Source organism: Carcharodon carcharias, chromosome 18 (assembly GCF_017639515.1).
Source record: "Carcharodon carcharias isolate sCarCar2 chromosome 18, sCarCar2.pri, whole genome shotgun sequence".
NCBI lineage: Eukaryota > Metazoa > Chordata > Chondrichthyes > Lamniformes > Lamnidae > Carcharodon > Carcharodon carcharias.
Genome location: NC_054484.1, coordinates 83,671,467 through 83,685,985, shown reverse-complemented (window position 1 = coordinate 83,685,985; position 14,519 = coordinate 83,671,467). Strand labels below are relative to the sequence as shown.

At 45.0% G+C, this 14,519-nt stretch overlaps 1 protein-coding gene across 3 annotated transcripts in view; it reads right to left on the bottom strand.

The window, feature by feature from the left end:
• ppef1 (protein phosphatase, EF-hand calcium binding domain 1) overlaps positions 1-14,519 on the bottom strand; it is a 108,938-nt gene that overhangs the window by 21,861 nt on the left and 72,558 nt on the right. For all 3 annotated transcript variants that reach the window (XM_041211589.1, XM_041211591.1, XM_041211590.1), the window contains 4 exons: positions 13,972-14,086; positions 8,776-8,822; positions 5,027-5,193; positions 2,247-2,283 (listed from right to left, as the gene is read on the bottom strand). In XM_041211589.1, coding sequence (XP_041067523.1) covers positions 2,247-2,283; positions 5,027-5,193; positions 8,776-8,822; positions 13,972-14,086 — 366 coding nt within the window. The remainder of the gene's footprint in view (positions 1-2,246; positions 2,284-5,026; positions 5,194-8,775; positions 8,823-13,971; positions 14,087-14,519) is intronic.

Here is a 14,519-nt window from a genome sequence, read left to right as displayed (position 1 = left end):
TCGGGAAGAGTCAGCAAGGCTTTGTGAAAGGTAAATCATGTTTAACCAATTTATTAGAGCTCTTTGAAGGAGTAACATGTGCAGTGGATAGAGGGGAGCCTGTTGACATACTGTACTTGGATTTCCAAACATTTGATAAGGTGCCAAATCAAAGATTATTGTGGAAAATAAAAGCTCATAGTGTACGGAGTAACATATTATCCTGGCTGACAGGAAACAGAGAGTATGTATAAATGGGTCTTTGTCTGATTGGCAGGATATGATGAGTGGAGGCCCACAGGGGTCTGTGCTGAGGCCTCAACTTTTTACAATTTACATCAATGACTTAAATGAGGGGAGTGAAGGCATGGTAGCTAAATTCGCAGATGACACAAAGATAGATAGGAAAGTATATTGTGAAGAAGCATAAGGAGTTTACAGACATATGTTTGTATATTCGTAATGGCAATTACACTGTCAATGTTTGTTAACTTCAATTACATGGTTAAGGGTAAGAGAAACAGATGATGGGTATTGTCTTAGGTGACTTGGCATGGAGGGTATTGCATGCAGTAAAGCCATGCGATTGTAGGTTAAGGTGGTTCATGGACTTCCATGCCACATGTGTTTTCTGAGACCAAGGGGAGTCTGTGTTCCACATGTACGTAGGTTGCCAGAGATTGCAGCCCCTCTTTCATTTTTGAAGGGGCTGCTCCTCAATTTCTGGTTGCACATCAACCTGATCTTAGTCACCTGTTGCAGAGGAGGAGGAGGAGCTCCTTGTAAGCCTGCTTCTGGGCCTGGCCAAGGTGGCCATCAACAGGTCCAGGCAGTGGGCGATCAAGGGGGTCATCCAACCTGGCTGTCTGCCCCTCTACCGCGGTTATGTTCATGACCAGGTGGCCCTGGAGAGGGAGCATGCAGTGTCCACCGGTACGCTAGAGACCTTCCACGATCAGTGGGCACCACGGGGGCTAGGGTGCACCATCGGCCCCAGAAATGATATTTTGATTCAATTAGTTAAGTTTCCTTTCATGTTTTTGTTTTAGTTCCAGTGCCCCACCAGTGGCTGTTTACCCCCTTTTATTTACTGAGTTTAATTTAAATTATTGATTTTGTGTTTTACAAAGGAGTCTATAAATAGGGGATAATTAATTTAATTAGCTACATTTCCTCTAAAAGTTTTCCTTTTCTTACAGTACCCTTTTACAGGGCTGTCACCCCTGTTAATTTCTTAATTGGTTTATTTTTTATTTGGTTCAAAAAAGAGTGTATAAATAGGGGACACACTGGCTTGAGTGGGATGAGAGCTGTGAGACTAAACAAGCCAATAAACTCTCTCAATAAAGAAATGCTCCGCGTCTTGGTTTCGACTTCAATAACAGGCTTGGATCCTACTAACACCCTGCTCTTCTTTGAAATAGTGCCATTGGGAACTTCTACCTGGGAGGGCAAGGGGCCCTCACTTTAATGTCTCAACTAAAAGACAGTGCAACACTCCCTCAGCACAGCACACAAATACCTGCCTAGGTTGTTAATGCTCAATTCCTAGTGTGGAGTTTGAACCCACAACCATGTGACTCAGAGGAAAGTGTACTACCAACTAAGCCACAGCTAACACATACAGATATACATGAAATAATAGATATGATTCAAAGGCAAGTAAATGGAGATAAGTCATTGCTCAAACATAATCGAATTGAATCAGGGAGCAGGCTCAAGGGGCTGAATGGCCTCCTCCTGTTCTGGTCTCAACATGATGAGCATTGTTCACAAGCAGCAGTGGAGGGACCACAATATATATCTCTGAGAAACAACAATGGAGATCAATGTTTTTTTAATTCATTCCTGGGATGTGAGCATCGCTGGCTAGGTCAGCATTTATTGCCCAACTCTAATTGCCCTCGAGAAGGTGGTGATGAGCTGCCTTCTTGAGCTGCTGCTGTCCATGTGGTGTAGGTACACCCACAGTGATATTAGGGAGTGAATTCCAGGATTTTGACCCAGCGACAGTGAAGGAACGGCGATATATTTCCGAGTCAGGATGGTGAGTGGCTTGGAGGAGAACCTCCAGGTGATGGTGTTCCCATCTATCTGCTGCCCTTGTCCTTCTAGGTGGTAGTGATTGTGGGTTTGGAAGGTGCTGCCTAAGGAGCCTTGGTGAATTCCTGCGGTACATCTTGTCGATGGTACATGCTGCTGCTACTGGGTGTCGGTGGTGGAGGGAGTGAATTTTTCCAATGAAGATAGAAATAAAAAATCCTTACCTTATACTTTTGCATAACTTCTTTTGTGAAACCATACCTGAAACAATTTGAAATAAATGGATAATTTTTATCAAGTCATCAGGGGGAGAATAATCTCTGCATATCTCAGTAAGCATCACAGGCAGAATTTTTCGCTCGGTATGTGGGCGCGCACCCGACCTGCTTGAGTGTGAAATAGCATGTCATGACTTCAGGGGAGCATCCCGATGTCATCGCACACTCATGTGATATTTCAGTCAGCGGGCGCACATGAGAGTCGGAAGCATGCCCGACGACAATTAAGAGGCCTATTAAGGCCATCCACGGGTGGGATGAGGTTTCCAATATTACCTTTAAAAAAAAACGTTTGGACAGAGTTTTCACCATCCATTGGTTCCGCTGACTGATTCTGCAGTGGGAGCATTTTTCCCGGTTTTTAAGATCTTTATTTTTTTGCATTTAAATTCTTCAGCTTCCTGAAGCAGCTTTCTGCTTTCAGGGAGCTTTCATTCTGCACTCCCCCACGCCCGCGCTGACTTCAGTATTTGCCCTCCTCCCACCCCGACTCCAGCAGTGCTGAGCCTTTCACACTGGCCGGCCATGACTTGGCCAGTGGGGTCGGGGGCCAATCACGGTTGGGTGTCCGTTCCCAGGTCACTCCTGAGCTCACTGAACGCAGCCGCCTGTCAAACTAAAAACCCTGCCCCACATCTAAACATATCTAAACATATAAAAACACCAATATCACAACGAATATCATCATGACAGCTGATCAGTTATCACTCAAACGTACTGAATAGTTTCAATGTATAAAATCACAGTAATTGAGAAGCACAAGTTTACAGGGGTGTTGCAGGATATCTCACAGGACAAATATAATGTTAAACCCTTCCCCTGGATTTATTTGATATAACTCGTAACATATTCAATTCGAATATCTTTATTAACGAGGGAAATATGTTACGATGATTAGCTCTTTTAGATTGTGGATGAAAGGAGACCATTTTGAGCTTTGTTTCGTTGTTAATCTGCTAGGTAAGTTATCTTAGATATTCACATTTCGTCTTGCATTCGGGGTCTAGATGGGGTTTCTTTTGGGTTTGTCTGTAATTCGAAGAATGCGACCTCTGTGTAATTCATAAAAAATCCATTCTTGTTCATTTAAAGATCTATATTCATCTCAGCATGTTGCACAAGGTTGTAATTCTGCCTCCCACCAGATCGTAGTCTCTTAGTGATGTGTCATTGCATCATAGTTACATCAGTATCAGGTGCTCCTGATGTTAACTCTTTACTCTACATCTCCCCCAAGTCTTTATCCCAACTATCTACACCTTATATGTAACTATATACATATTTATATCCTCCTACATCTCCCCTCAAAGTCTCAGTCTTCACAGGATTAGTCTCTGTGGTGCTTTGACCAGTCTCCCTGACTGCATTTCAAGGTTGAGGGCAAACTGCACTTCCTCGTTCAGTCGGAGTGTCTTCCACCTGGGTGGTTGTAGAGTTTTTCCTTGTTTCCGGTTCCTTGTCTCCATCCGGATCTAAATAGTATGTCCAAGTAGGGTAACCAGATATTCAAAAGTTAAAACCGGGACACATTGAAAAGCCTTGGGTTCTGTGATGATTGGCATGTTGATTGGCAGAAGTCTGGGGTTAGGAGTAGTTGAAGGTTGGAGGTCATGTGATGACATCTCCCAGAATATGTCCAGCCAGATTTGGCATCCCTATTCTGTGGATCGTTTAAAAGGCGTCATCAGCAATGGAACCATTGGTGCCAAACAGATAGTGACAGCTCCTCCAGGCAGTGAGGGAGAGTACAGGTCCACTGCATGCATTGCAATACGATGTGATGGGTGTTTACAGGAAGAAGGATAACATTTCATACAGATTTTCTCCCACCTCAGGCCCAGTTTATATTTGACAAAAAGGGAAAAGGTGAAAACTGGGACGTCTAAACTATTTTTAGGAATTTGTCAGGACATTTAATGAAAAGCCGAGACTGTCCTGGCAAAACCAGGGCATCTAGTCACCCTGAGCAAGAGGGATCCAGAACAATGTTACCTTTCATCTGTCTTAGTTCAATGTGCACCATCTATAATGCAGGCAGCGGCCCAGGACATCGCTGTCAGTGACATCAGTTCCTCTGCATGTGCAGGAAGTGCTCCCCCCTAGCGTTGTGGCACAAGTAAACACAGCCAATCAGGAACTCTCAGCCCCTGCTCGCTCCAGACTGGGTTTTAACTGGGTCGAGTTAAAATCACCCCCAAAGGCTTTATAAATCTCAGAGCTTGATTCTGCTTTCTATTTCTTGAATAAGGATAAACAGGTCATATTCTCAAAGCTAACTCATGCAATCATTAGAATTTTTATAGCACAGGAGGCCATTCGGTCCCACTGTGCCTATGCTGGCTCTTTGAGAAAGCTGTACCATTCCTCCCTGTTCTTTCCCCAGAGCCCATTCAAGTATTTAGCCATTTGAACATTACGATTGAATCTGCTTCCACCACCCATTCAGGCAGTGCATTCATATTCCTGGATGCTGTCAGATGGCTGTCAAGGTAGCTACACTTCAAGTGGATTGCAAATAAGAGATGGAGCTTATTACGTAGTGGGGATTCTCCCTTCGACTGAAACTTCCCTCTAGCAGTACAGCTTCAGTAAATTTGTACGGGACATATATTCTGATAAAAAATTGTCCCTGAAAAGCTCTAGGTGTTAATTCACTGATGGGCTACCAAACTCAAAGTACTGACCAGTAATGTCACAGAATTAGACTGAGGCACAAAGGAGTTCACCTTAAATTCATAATATGATCCTCGTGATTTCCTCTGTTTAAATGCAAATCTTTTGGATAAATCAGGAGAAATGCAAACAGGAGAATTATAACCTCCATTGAATTCTTCCCTCTGTCAACAAAGTCCCCATTAAACACGTAAGGCTTCTCTGGGCTGGGTAGGCCATTCTGTGGAACCAAAATCGATATGGTTAAATGGGAGACAGAGTTTAGGTATAAAATACTCCGTCTTCCAAGCTGAAAAGGACAAAAAATAGAATGAACTTTGCAATTCCGTGACACCTTCCACATCCCCAGCATGCCCCAACATGTTTCCCAATCAATTAATTCCTATTGAAGTGCAGCTACTGTTGTTATGTAGACAAAGGCATAGTGGTCATATCACTAGCCCAGATGCCCAGGCTAATGCTCTGGAATATAAAACTAGTCTCAGTAATGGTGACCATGAAACCATCATCGATTGTTGTAAAAACCCATCTGGTTCATTAATGTCCTTCAGGGATGGAAATCTGCCGTCCTTACCTGGTCTGGCCTACATGTGACTCCAGACCCACAGCAATGTGGTTGACTCTTAACTGCCCTCTGAAATAGCCGCAAGCCACTCAGTTCAGGGGCAATTAGCTACAGGTGACAAATATAGGCCTTGCCAGCAATGCCCATGTCCCATGAAAGAATAAATAAACAAAAAATACAGCAGCCAATCTGTGCACAGCAAGATCCCACAAAGAAGAATGGGATAAATGAGCAGCTGATTGATTCTGGTGGCATTAGTTGAGGGATAAATGTTGGTTATATCTCCAGCCACGGGATCTGTTACATCCACCTGATCAAGACGTGACCTCAGTTTATCTTCTCCCCTGAAGAGAGCACCTCTGACAATGCAGGATTCCCTCAGCCCTGGACTGAAGAAGGGCAGAGGAGAGGTGCAGGCTCTAATGCTACCGCACCAGTTCGTAGCGCTAACTGAAATCTTGCCTTAACTGATCTTTACATTCATGAGTGACTAGGGAACACTCAATTTTCAAAGTACACATTTGGCAGTAGATCAGAGCCTTATTCTTCCATCCCTAGCTGTGAATCCGGCATAGACTACAGGAATTAAAATTTCTAAAAACTGTTGGTTGTAAGGATCAGTAAGTTTCAGCACCTTTCTAATGAACAGAGGTGAATAGCATGTTCATAAATAGGTGCAAGTTGGCACTAACTTGTCACTACATCACGCTCTTGCAAAGGGGAGGTCTGGGCCAGGAACCCTTGAGGTTTGACAAGCATTTATTTGTGTAAAAAAAACCTGCCCATCTCAGGTCCTAATGTTCCTGCTATTCCTCCTCTCTTTCCACTTTACCCTTAATAAGAAGCATGTTTGATAGTTCAGGGACTCTGTCTCTCTCCATCAACCTTGTCACTAAGTACTGAGAAGGTGCTGAAACAGCCAACTGGCCTTCTGGTCAACAGCATTACATCCTTGGAACTGGATAAACCCCCAAGCCCAGACCAAATGTATCCCAGGCTGTTAAGAGCAAAGAGGGAGGAGATAGAGGAGGTCAAACCATCATTTTCTAATGCTCCTATAGGCTGGAGGACTGCTAACATTGCACTGTTGATAAAAAAAAGGGAGGAACTGATAGTCCAAATAATCCAACCTAACCTCAATGACATGTAAATTATTGGGGGAAAAATCATCACTTAGAAAGTGTAATAAACTTGGCGTACTGGACAGGTTTCTTGTTAGAAACAGTTAACTTTATTTACAGATCTCCTGGTGAAGCTACTTCTTGAACCAGGCCCATGACTAGAAAGCTCTGCCCCTAAGATTACCTGCGCTTAGGACTGATTCGCCTGTACAATCACGTGACTCCCAAAACAGTATGAAAGGTTTTACTTACAATCACTACAAAAGGCACAGCTTAATCAAGGGCAGTCGGCCACATTGGTTAAGGGGAGTCAAATCTGACTAATTTGATTGAATTTTTTGAGGTGGTAACAAAAGGGTGGTGCATCTGATGTAGTCTATAAGGATTCTAGCAAGGCTTTTAAGGTCCCACATAGCATACTGGTCCTGAAAGTAAAAGTCCATGGGGTCCAAGGAAAAGTGGCAAATTGGATCCAAAATTGGCTCAGAGGCAGGAAGCAAAGGTTGATGTGTGTTGTTGTGACTGGAAGGCTGTTTCCAATGGAGTTCCACAGGGCTCAGTGCCAAGTCCCTTGCATTTCCTGGTGTATATCAATGAGTTAGACTTAGATGTAGGAGGCATGATTTTCTGATGATACGAAAATTGGCCATGCGACAGATAGTGAGGAAGAAAGCTGTAGACAGCAGGAGGATATCAATGAACTGGTCAGGGCGAGGGGGGTGTGCAGAGAAATAGAAGATGGAATTCATTCTGAAAAATGTAGAAAGATAGCATAGGCAGAGGTTGTTTCCTTTGTAACAGGGGAAGTTGAAGAGAGATCATGCCAATTTTGACATACGGAAGCAAATGTTGGACGATCAGTAAAACAATGCAGAGAAGAATTGAGGCTGCAGGGTTGCAGTGTTTTAGGTGAATAATGAAGAGATCTTGGACAATTCACACTACCAATGGAGAGATGCTAGTAAAATCTGAGACCAAAAGAACTCTGCTGACCAAGGTCAGGAAGAGGCAGTTGGCATTTCTTGGGAATATAATAAGAAATCATGATTTAGAAAGTCTGATGCTGATGGGAAAGATCAATATTAAAAGAGATCGAGGGTAGACAAAGAACAATCGTTCTAAAGCACCTCACAAACTGGATGAATGCACCACCAATGAAGATGATCCAAGCCTCCAGAGCAAGACTAACATGGAGGTCCATGGTCACCAATGTCCTCTTAGGGCATGATACCTGAAGAGAGAGAAGTATAAAATTATGAGGGGCTGTGATGGGGTGGATAGGAAGAATCTATTTCCATTAGCAGAGAGGTAAACAACCAAGGGATAGAGATTTAAAATAACTGGTAGCGGGATTAGAGGGGAGTCAAGAAATGCTGTCACACAGAGGGTGCTGGGATGTGTAACTCCCTGCCTGAAAGGGTGGTGGAGGCAGAAACCCTCATAATATTGAAAAAAATACTTGGATATGCATTTGAGCACCGTAACCTACAAGGCGACAGAGCAAGAGCCAGAAAATGGAATTAGGCTGGATGTCTCCTTTTTGGCCAGTGCAGACATGAGGGGCCAAATGGCCACTTTCTGTGCCGTTAATCTCTACGTTTCTCTGTATTCCTGGCCAGCAACACTGCAAAAGCAAAGTGCAAGTGAGCAGCAAGGAGTACGCGTTGACCTTAAGATCAGTTGGTTACAGTCCTATCTCATGGTCAGAGTCAGCAGGGAAATACAGCACTGGCACTTCTCAACATCAGTTTGAAATCAGTGAATGGAGAAACTTATGAGTGAAGCTATCAGAGGCATCAGGGTAGATAGACTGAGTCATACACCGAAGACTCAGAGAGCTACAGAAGCTATGATTGTGGAAAATTGAACTGCTGCACTAGCATGAGAGGAGCACCTTCTCAGGCTGTTAGAATATAAACCTACACGCTAGCCCCAATAAATGGCAAAAATACTATATCAGTAACTTACTGAGATATTTGTTCCTTGCTATTTTGTGGTATTTTCAAAAATCTGAAGCACTTTATATTAACCAGTGAATTAACCAGCACCAGACCATGGCACACAGTTTAAGCGAGTTACAAGGTATATCAATCAAGAATGAACCTAACTTTCGTACCTTGTAGAATATTAGCAGCAAGTCATCTAGTTTTCCATGCAAGTCTCCTGAAAGACATTATGAAAATCATATTCTGTGAGCTTATAGGTCAGGTTGAGTTTTGAGATTTATACTCTCCAGAAGTGAAAAAGGAACAGTCACAACATTGATCAACTGATGATACAGAGCAAAGTAACAAGACTAACATAGGAACAGAAAATGCTGGAAAAACTCAGCAGGTCTGGCAGCAACTCTGGAGAGAGAAACAGAGTTAATGTTTCAGGTCGATGACCGTTCATCAGGACTAATGTAACTAGATGGTCTTTTCCAAAGAACTTGACTACGACTTTTAGATCTTTCCAGTTTCTAAGCTTTGTTGCAATCAAGCATCATCCTGCTCTCCCCTCTAGTTTTCCTGTCTTCAGGATTTCTGGGGATTTGGGGATTTCTCAGAGACGACGATACTTATTCTCACATGGGATGTGGGCGTCACTGTAAAGGCTAGCATTTGTTGCCCATCCCTAATTGCCCTTGAGCTGTGTGGCTTGCTAGGACATTTCAGAGGGCAGTTAAGAGTCAACCACATTGCTGAGGGTCTGGAGTCACATGTAGGCTAGACCAGATAAGATTGGCAGAATTCCTTCCCTAAAGGACATTAGTGGACCAGATGGCTTTTTACAACAGTCGGTGATAGTTTCATGGTCACCAGTACTGAGACTAGCTTTACATTTCACATTTGTTAATTGAATTTAAATTCCACCAGCTGTCTTGATGGGATTTGAACCCATGGATGGGATTTTACAGCCCCTCCCACCACCTGGATCGTCCGGTCCCGCTGAAAGTCAATGGGCTTGTGGCTGAGCCACTGAATCTCCCGCGGCGGGTCTCACCATGATGGGGCTGGAGAAACCCATTCCATATCCCCAAAGCATTGGTCTGGGCCTCTGGATTATATGTCTAGCAACATTACCACTACATCCCCCCGAATGGAGTATGAGATGGACTCTGTCCTTCCTGATGCCTGACCAGCTGCACTCCTATAGAGACTGAATAATCGCAAAACAATCATACCTGACGGACTCAAATAACCAGAAGCCCTGTGGCTCATAGCAACTCAAGAAGCAAAACTGTCAGCACTTCCTGGGGAGAGATCACCACACCACTGCAGGACACCCTCTTCAGGAGTGCAAGGAATGAATTTCTTTTCCCCCAAGCATTAAACAACAGTCTCTGGGAGAACCGATGGGGAGACAGCGTCTGGGAGAATCGATGGGGAGTCAGCGTTTGGGAGAATCGAGGGGGCGGAGACAGCGTCTGGGAGAATCAAGGGGGAGAAAGCGTCTGAGAGAATTTAGAGGGATACAGCATCCGGGAGGATCAAGGGGGAGACAGCATCTGGGAGAAATGGAGAGGGAGACAGCGTCTGGGAGAATCGAGGGGGACACAATGTCTGGGAGAATCGAGGGGGACACAGTGTCTGGGAGAATCGAGGGGGACACAGTGTCTGGGAGAATCGAGGGGGACACAGTGTCTGGGAGCATCAAGGGGGACACAGTGACTGGGAGAATCGAGGAGGACACAATGTCTGGGAGAAATGGAGAGGGACACTGTCTGGGAGAATCGAAGGGGACACACTGTCTGGGAGAATTGATGGGGAGACAGTGACTGGGAGAATTGAGGAGGACACAGTGTCTGGGAGAAATGGAGAGGGACACAGCGTTTGGGAGAATCAAGGGGGATACAGCATCTGGGAGAATCGAGGGGGACACAATCTCAGGGAGAATCAAGGGGGACACAATGTCTGGGAGAATTGAGGTTGACGTACTGTCTGGGAGAATCGAGGGGAGACAGCATCTGGGAGAATTGAGGGGGAAACAGAGTCTGGGAGAATTGAGGGGAGACAGAGTCTGGGAGAATCGAGGGGGACACACTGTCTGGGAGAATTGATGTGGAGACAGTGACTGGGAGAATCGAGGGGGACACAGTGTCTGGAAGAATATAAATCTGGGCCAGAATTTTACATTCGGAGTGCAGGCACACGCCCGACATGCTGGAACGTAAAATGGCAAGTAATGATGTCGGGCATGCATCCTGAGTCACCGCGCACCATGGCGAAATTTCATTTGGTGGGCACACACCGGAGTCGGCTGCGCGCCCACCAACAATTGAAAGGCCTATTAAGGCCATTGAGGACCTAATTAATCTGAATTTTACGCTGTCCATCCAACCTTACAGTTGGGCAGGCGAAAAGGCCAAGCAGCCATTACATTTTTTAGGAAACCTCATCCACGAGCGGGATGAGGTTTCCTAAGCAAATAACTATTAAATAAAAACTTTCTTTTGAAATTAAAAACTTGCCCCATCTCATGTGACATAGTCACACAAGGGGACATGTTTCATTGAATCTTTATTGTATTTGTAATGTTTTCAAAAAGTGCTTCAATCTCCCTGAAGCCGCTCCGTGCCTCAGGGAGGTTGAAGTGCTCTTTCTCACACATGTGGGAACTGCACACCAGGCCTGGCTCTCCCTCCCCCCCACCAGCCCCCCACCACCACCCCCCCCCAACCTGCACAGGCAGCACTCGCAATTCATGCAGGGCGGGCCTGCCCGTGTGAAGTCACGGTGCGGAGCCAACTGCCGTTGGCGGTCGGCTCCCCAAACGTCCCCGCCCACTCCCATCGAGCCCGCCCAACGACTGGAAAACCCTGGCCCTGGAATTGAAAGCTTGTCTCAGTAATGGTGGGTATGAAACTATCATCGGTTGTTGTAAAATCTGGTTCACTGATGTACTTCAGGGAAGGAAACCTGCTGCCTTTCCCTGATCCAGCCTACACGTGACTCCAGGCCCACAGCGATGAGTGGAATTTTCCATTCCAGAGATTATGTCCAGTGGCAGAGGTGAAAGTCAGAGTGACTTCCGCTGGAGAGCGAGGTGGCTGAACATGTGAGATTTTACACTGTTCCGCTCTTTAAGGAGCATGTCGAATTTCATGGCGAGGTGGGCAGGAAGTGACCCGCCCCGCCTTGCCGTCACCTCATAGGCTCTAACATCCGGGTGCCATGTTTGAACAGCCATTCACTCTTCCCCTTTGCTCCTTGACCCCCCCCCCCCCGCCACCCCAACACCCCCATGCCCCCACTAGTTCCAGTCCTCCCTCAGTCTCACCCCTCCCTTGTGCCCAGCTTTGGCATAACACATGTGACAGGAAGCTGATATCTCTCTGTGACAGTGTGAAAGGAACAAGTAAGCAACATTTACTGACGTCAAAGTCCAGGAAGACGCTCACCTCGCCAGGTGCACGCCATTTATGTGCAGTTGTGAAGGAGAATGCTCTAAATTCCTGCTGGTGGGGCACTAAATTTGGAGGGGGGGACAAGATCATGGTGTGCTGAGCCTTTAATGACCATTCATGAGTTGCAAATAGAGTTCCCATCACAGCTTCATGGGACACTCTACCCATCTTTAAGCCGCCATGAAAGTTGGGTGAACAAGATTCCAAACTAACTTCCCACCGTTGGGAAGCGGATTTTTGGTCTCCCATCAAATCTCGCTCCCCCACCCATCATGTTTCCCACTGCTGGTAGGAGTGGGAATTTCCACCCTAGTGGTTGACTTTTAGCTGCCCTCTGAAATAACACAGAAAACCACTCAGGTCGAGGGCAATTAGGAATGAGCAATAAGTGCTGGCCTTGCCAGTGATGCCCACATCCCATGAAAGGATAAATAAAACTTCTGAATTCAAATTAATTAACTGGACCAACTTAGAGAAGATAAAGCCTCTGATGTGAACAGATTGTATCCACACATATTAAGCAAGTTAGGGAGAAGATAACAGAGTCAATATTACAGAACACAGGGGCAACATTACAGAAATCAGGGGCAACATTACAGAAACAAGGGCACTATTACAAATAGATAAACATTTATTAGTAAAAGGAATAGCGTCAGAGGACTAGCAGGCAAATCATCTGATTCCTATATTTAAAAAAGCCCAGGGAACTATATATCATTATTGGTAGGAAAGATAATGGATTCTTACTGAAAGATGCAATAGAGAAACATAGAAACTGAAGAAATAATAGTTTTGCAAGGATTGCAACAGAAAAGGTTACTTGCAAATGCATTGAGAGGTATAAATTCATTAGAAGTTGCAACTTGTACTTTAAGCTGCCACCTCACCCAACCATCACCTAACTCACTTGCCTCCTCACCTACCCACCCTGCCACCCTTACCAGTGACTCATTCACAGGACCTATAAACGTACCATACGGCAGCTAGTGCTGTAAAAAAGGCAGGGGGGGAGCTGGTGTCCAGTCTTTCCCTGACTCTGCAGTGGAGTGACGGAGCTCTCCGAGGGACGCTGCATCACTCCGGATTTCTGGGAAAGCCAGGCTTGGAAGACCCAGCAAGAAATGCGGAGCAGTGTCGAGGCGGGGGAAAATTTGAGCAGAGCAGCAATCTGAGAATGATAGCCGCCCCTCGGAAGATCCTGGCCAATATCACTTTGCTTCCACAGCTCAGTCAGCAGGAGACACAGGGCTTGGTGTGACTGCATGTGGGAGCTTACTGAATCACAGCTCCTGGGAGCAAACAACATTACTAATGCAGATTTGCACAAAAGAGAATTTATTACTGACCTATCTCTCTACTCCTTGTGCGCTGTTGCTGGCTTCCCTATCAATCCCTGGACTGCAGCATATTTAGTTCTTTAAACTCAAGTCTTTCTAAGCGGCTCTGCTACCTGACTGCTTTCAGCAATACCATCTTCTTCTTACTTTTTAAACACTTTAATAAGCCATCTCGGCTGTCAACTGGAGCAATGTTCTCTTTTTTGCCATTTCGAGTCCGTATGATTCTTCAACAGAACTAATAAAACTATTTTTACTTAGTTCTGTTGAAGAGTCATACGGACTCGAAACGTTAACTGTGCTCCTATCCGCAGATGCTGCCAGACCTGCTGAGTTTTTCCAGGTACTTTTATTTTTGTTTTGGATTTCCAGCATCCGCAGTTGTTTTGCTTTTAACTTTTCTCTTTATTGTGTCTACTTTCAACTCCTGAAAATGAGGGGCAGTTCAATTATCACCAATGGGCCTACCAACTATGTCACCTTCACACAAGTGGAAAATCCCTCATTAAAAACAAAAGAAATGGAATAATCTTTGCACTGGCACAATGAGGTGTTGAAATGGAATAATGAAATCAAAATGTCCTACCGCAAACTGTAATCTCCTTGGAGTAAAATGTTGAGATGTGATTGATGTTAGGCATCTGTCTAAGGGACTTTCTGGTCTCATGCAAGAGCTGTAACACATAGTGACTGTGAAGCTGCTGGAAAAGCAAACCCAGTGTCAGAGTTATCAATGTGAAGTATAGAACTAAGCAACCAGATAGAACATAGGTGTAAAGCAGTCAGCCTCGCACTCTAGTCCTCCACAGGCCTGGACCGATCATTCAGAGAGTATGAGTTCAGGTCCCACCATAACATACAAACATACTGAATTAGGAACAGGAGTAGGCCACTCGGCCCCTCAAGCCTGCTCCACCATTCAATAAGATCATGGCTGATATGACTGTAACCTCAACCCCACATTCCTGCCTACTCCCAATAATCTTTCACCCCTTTGTTAGTCAAGAATCTATCTACCTCTACCTTAGAAATATTCATTGAACCCGCCTCCACCAGTCTCTGGGGAAGAGAGTTCCAGAGACTCATGGTCCGCAGAGAGAAAACATTTCCGGATTTGTACTCAGTTTAAAAAAG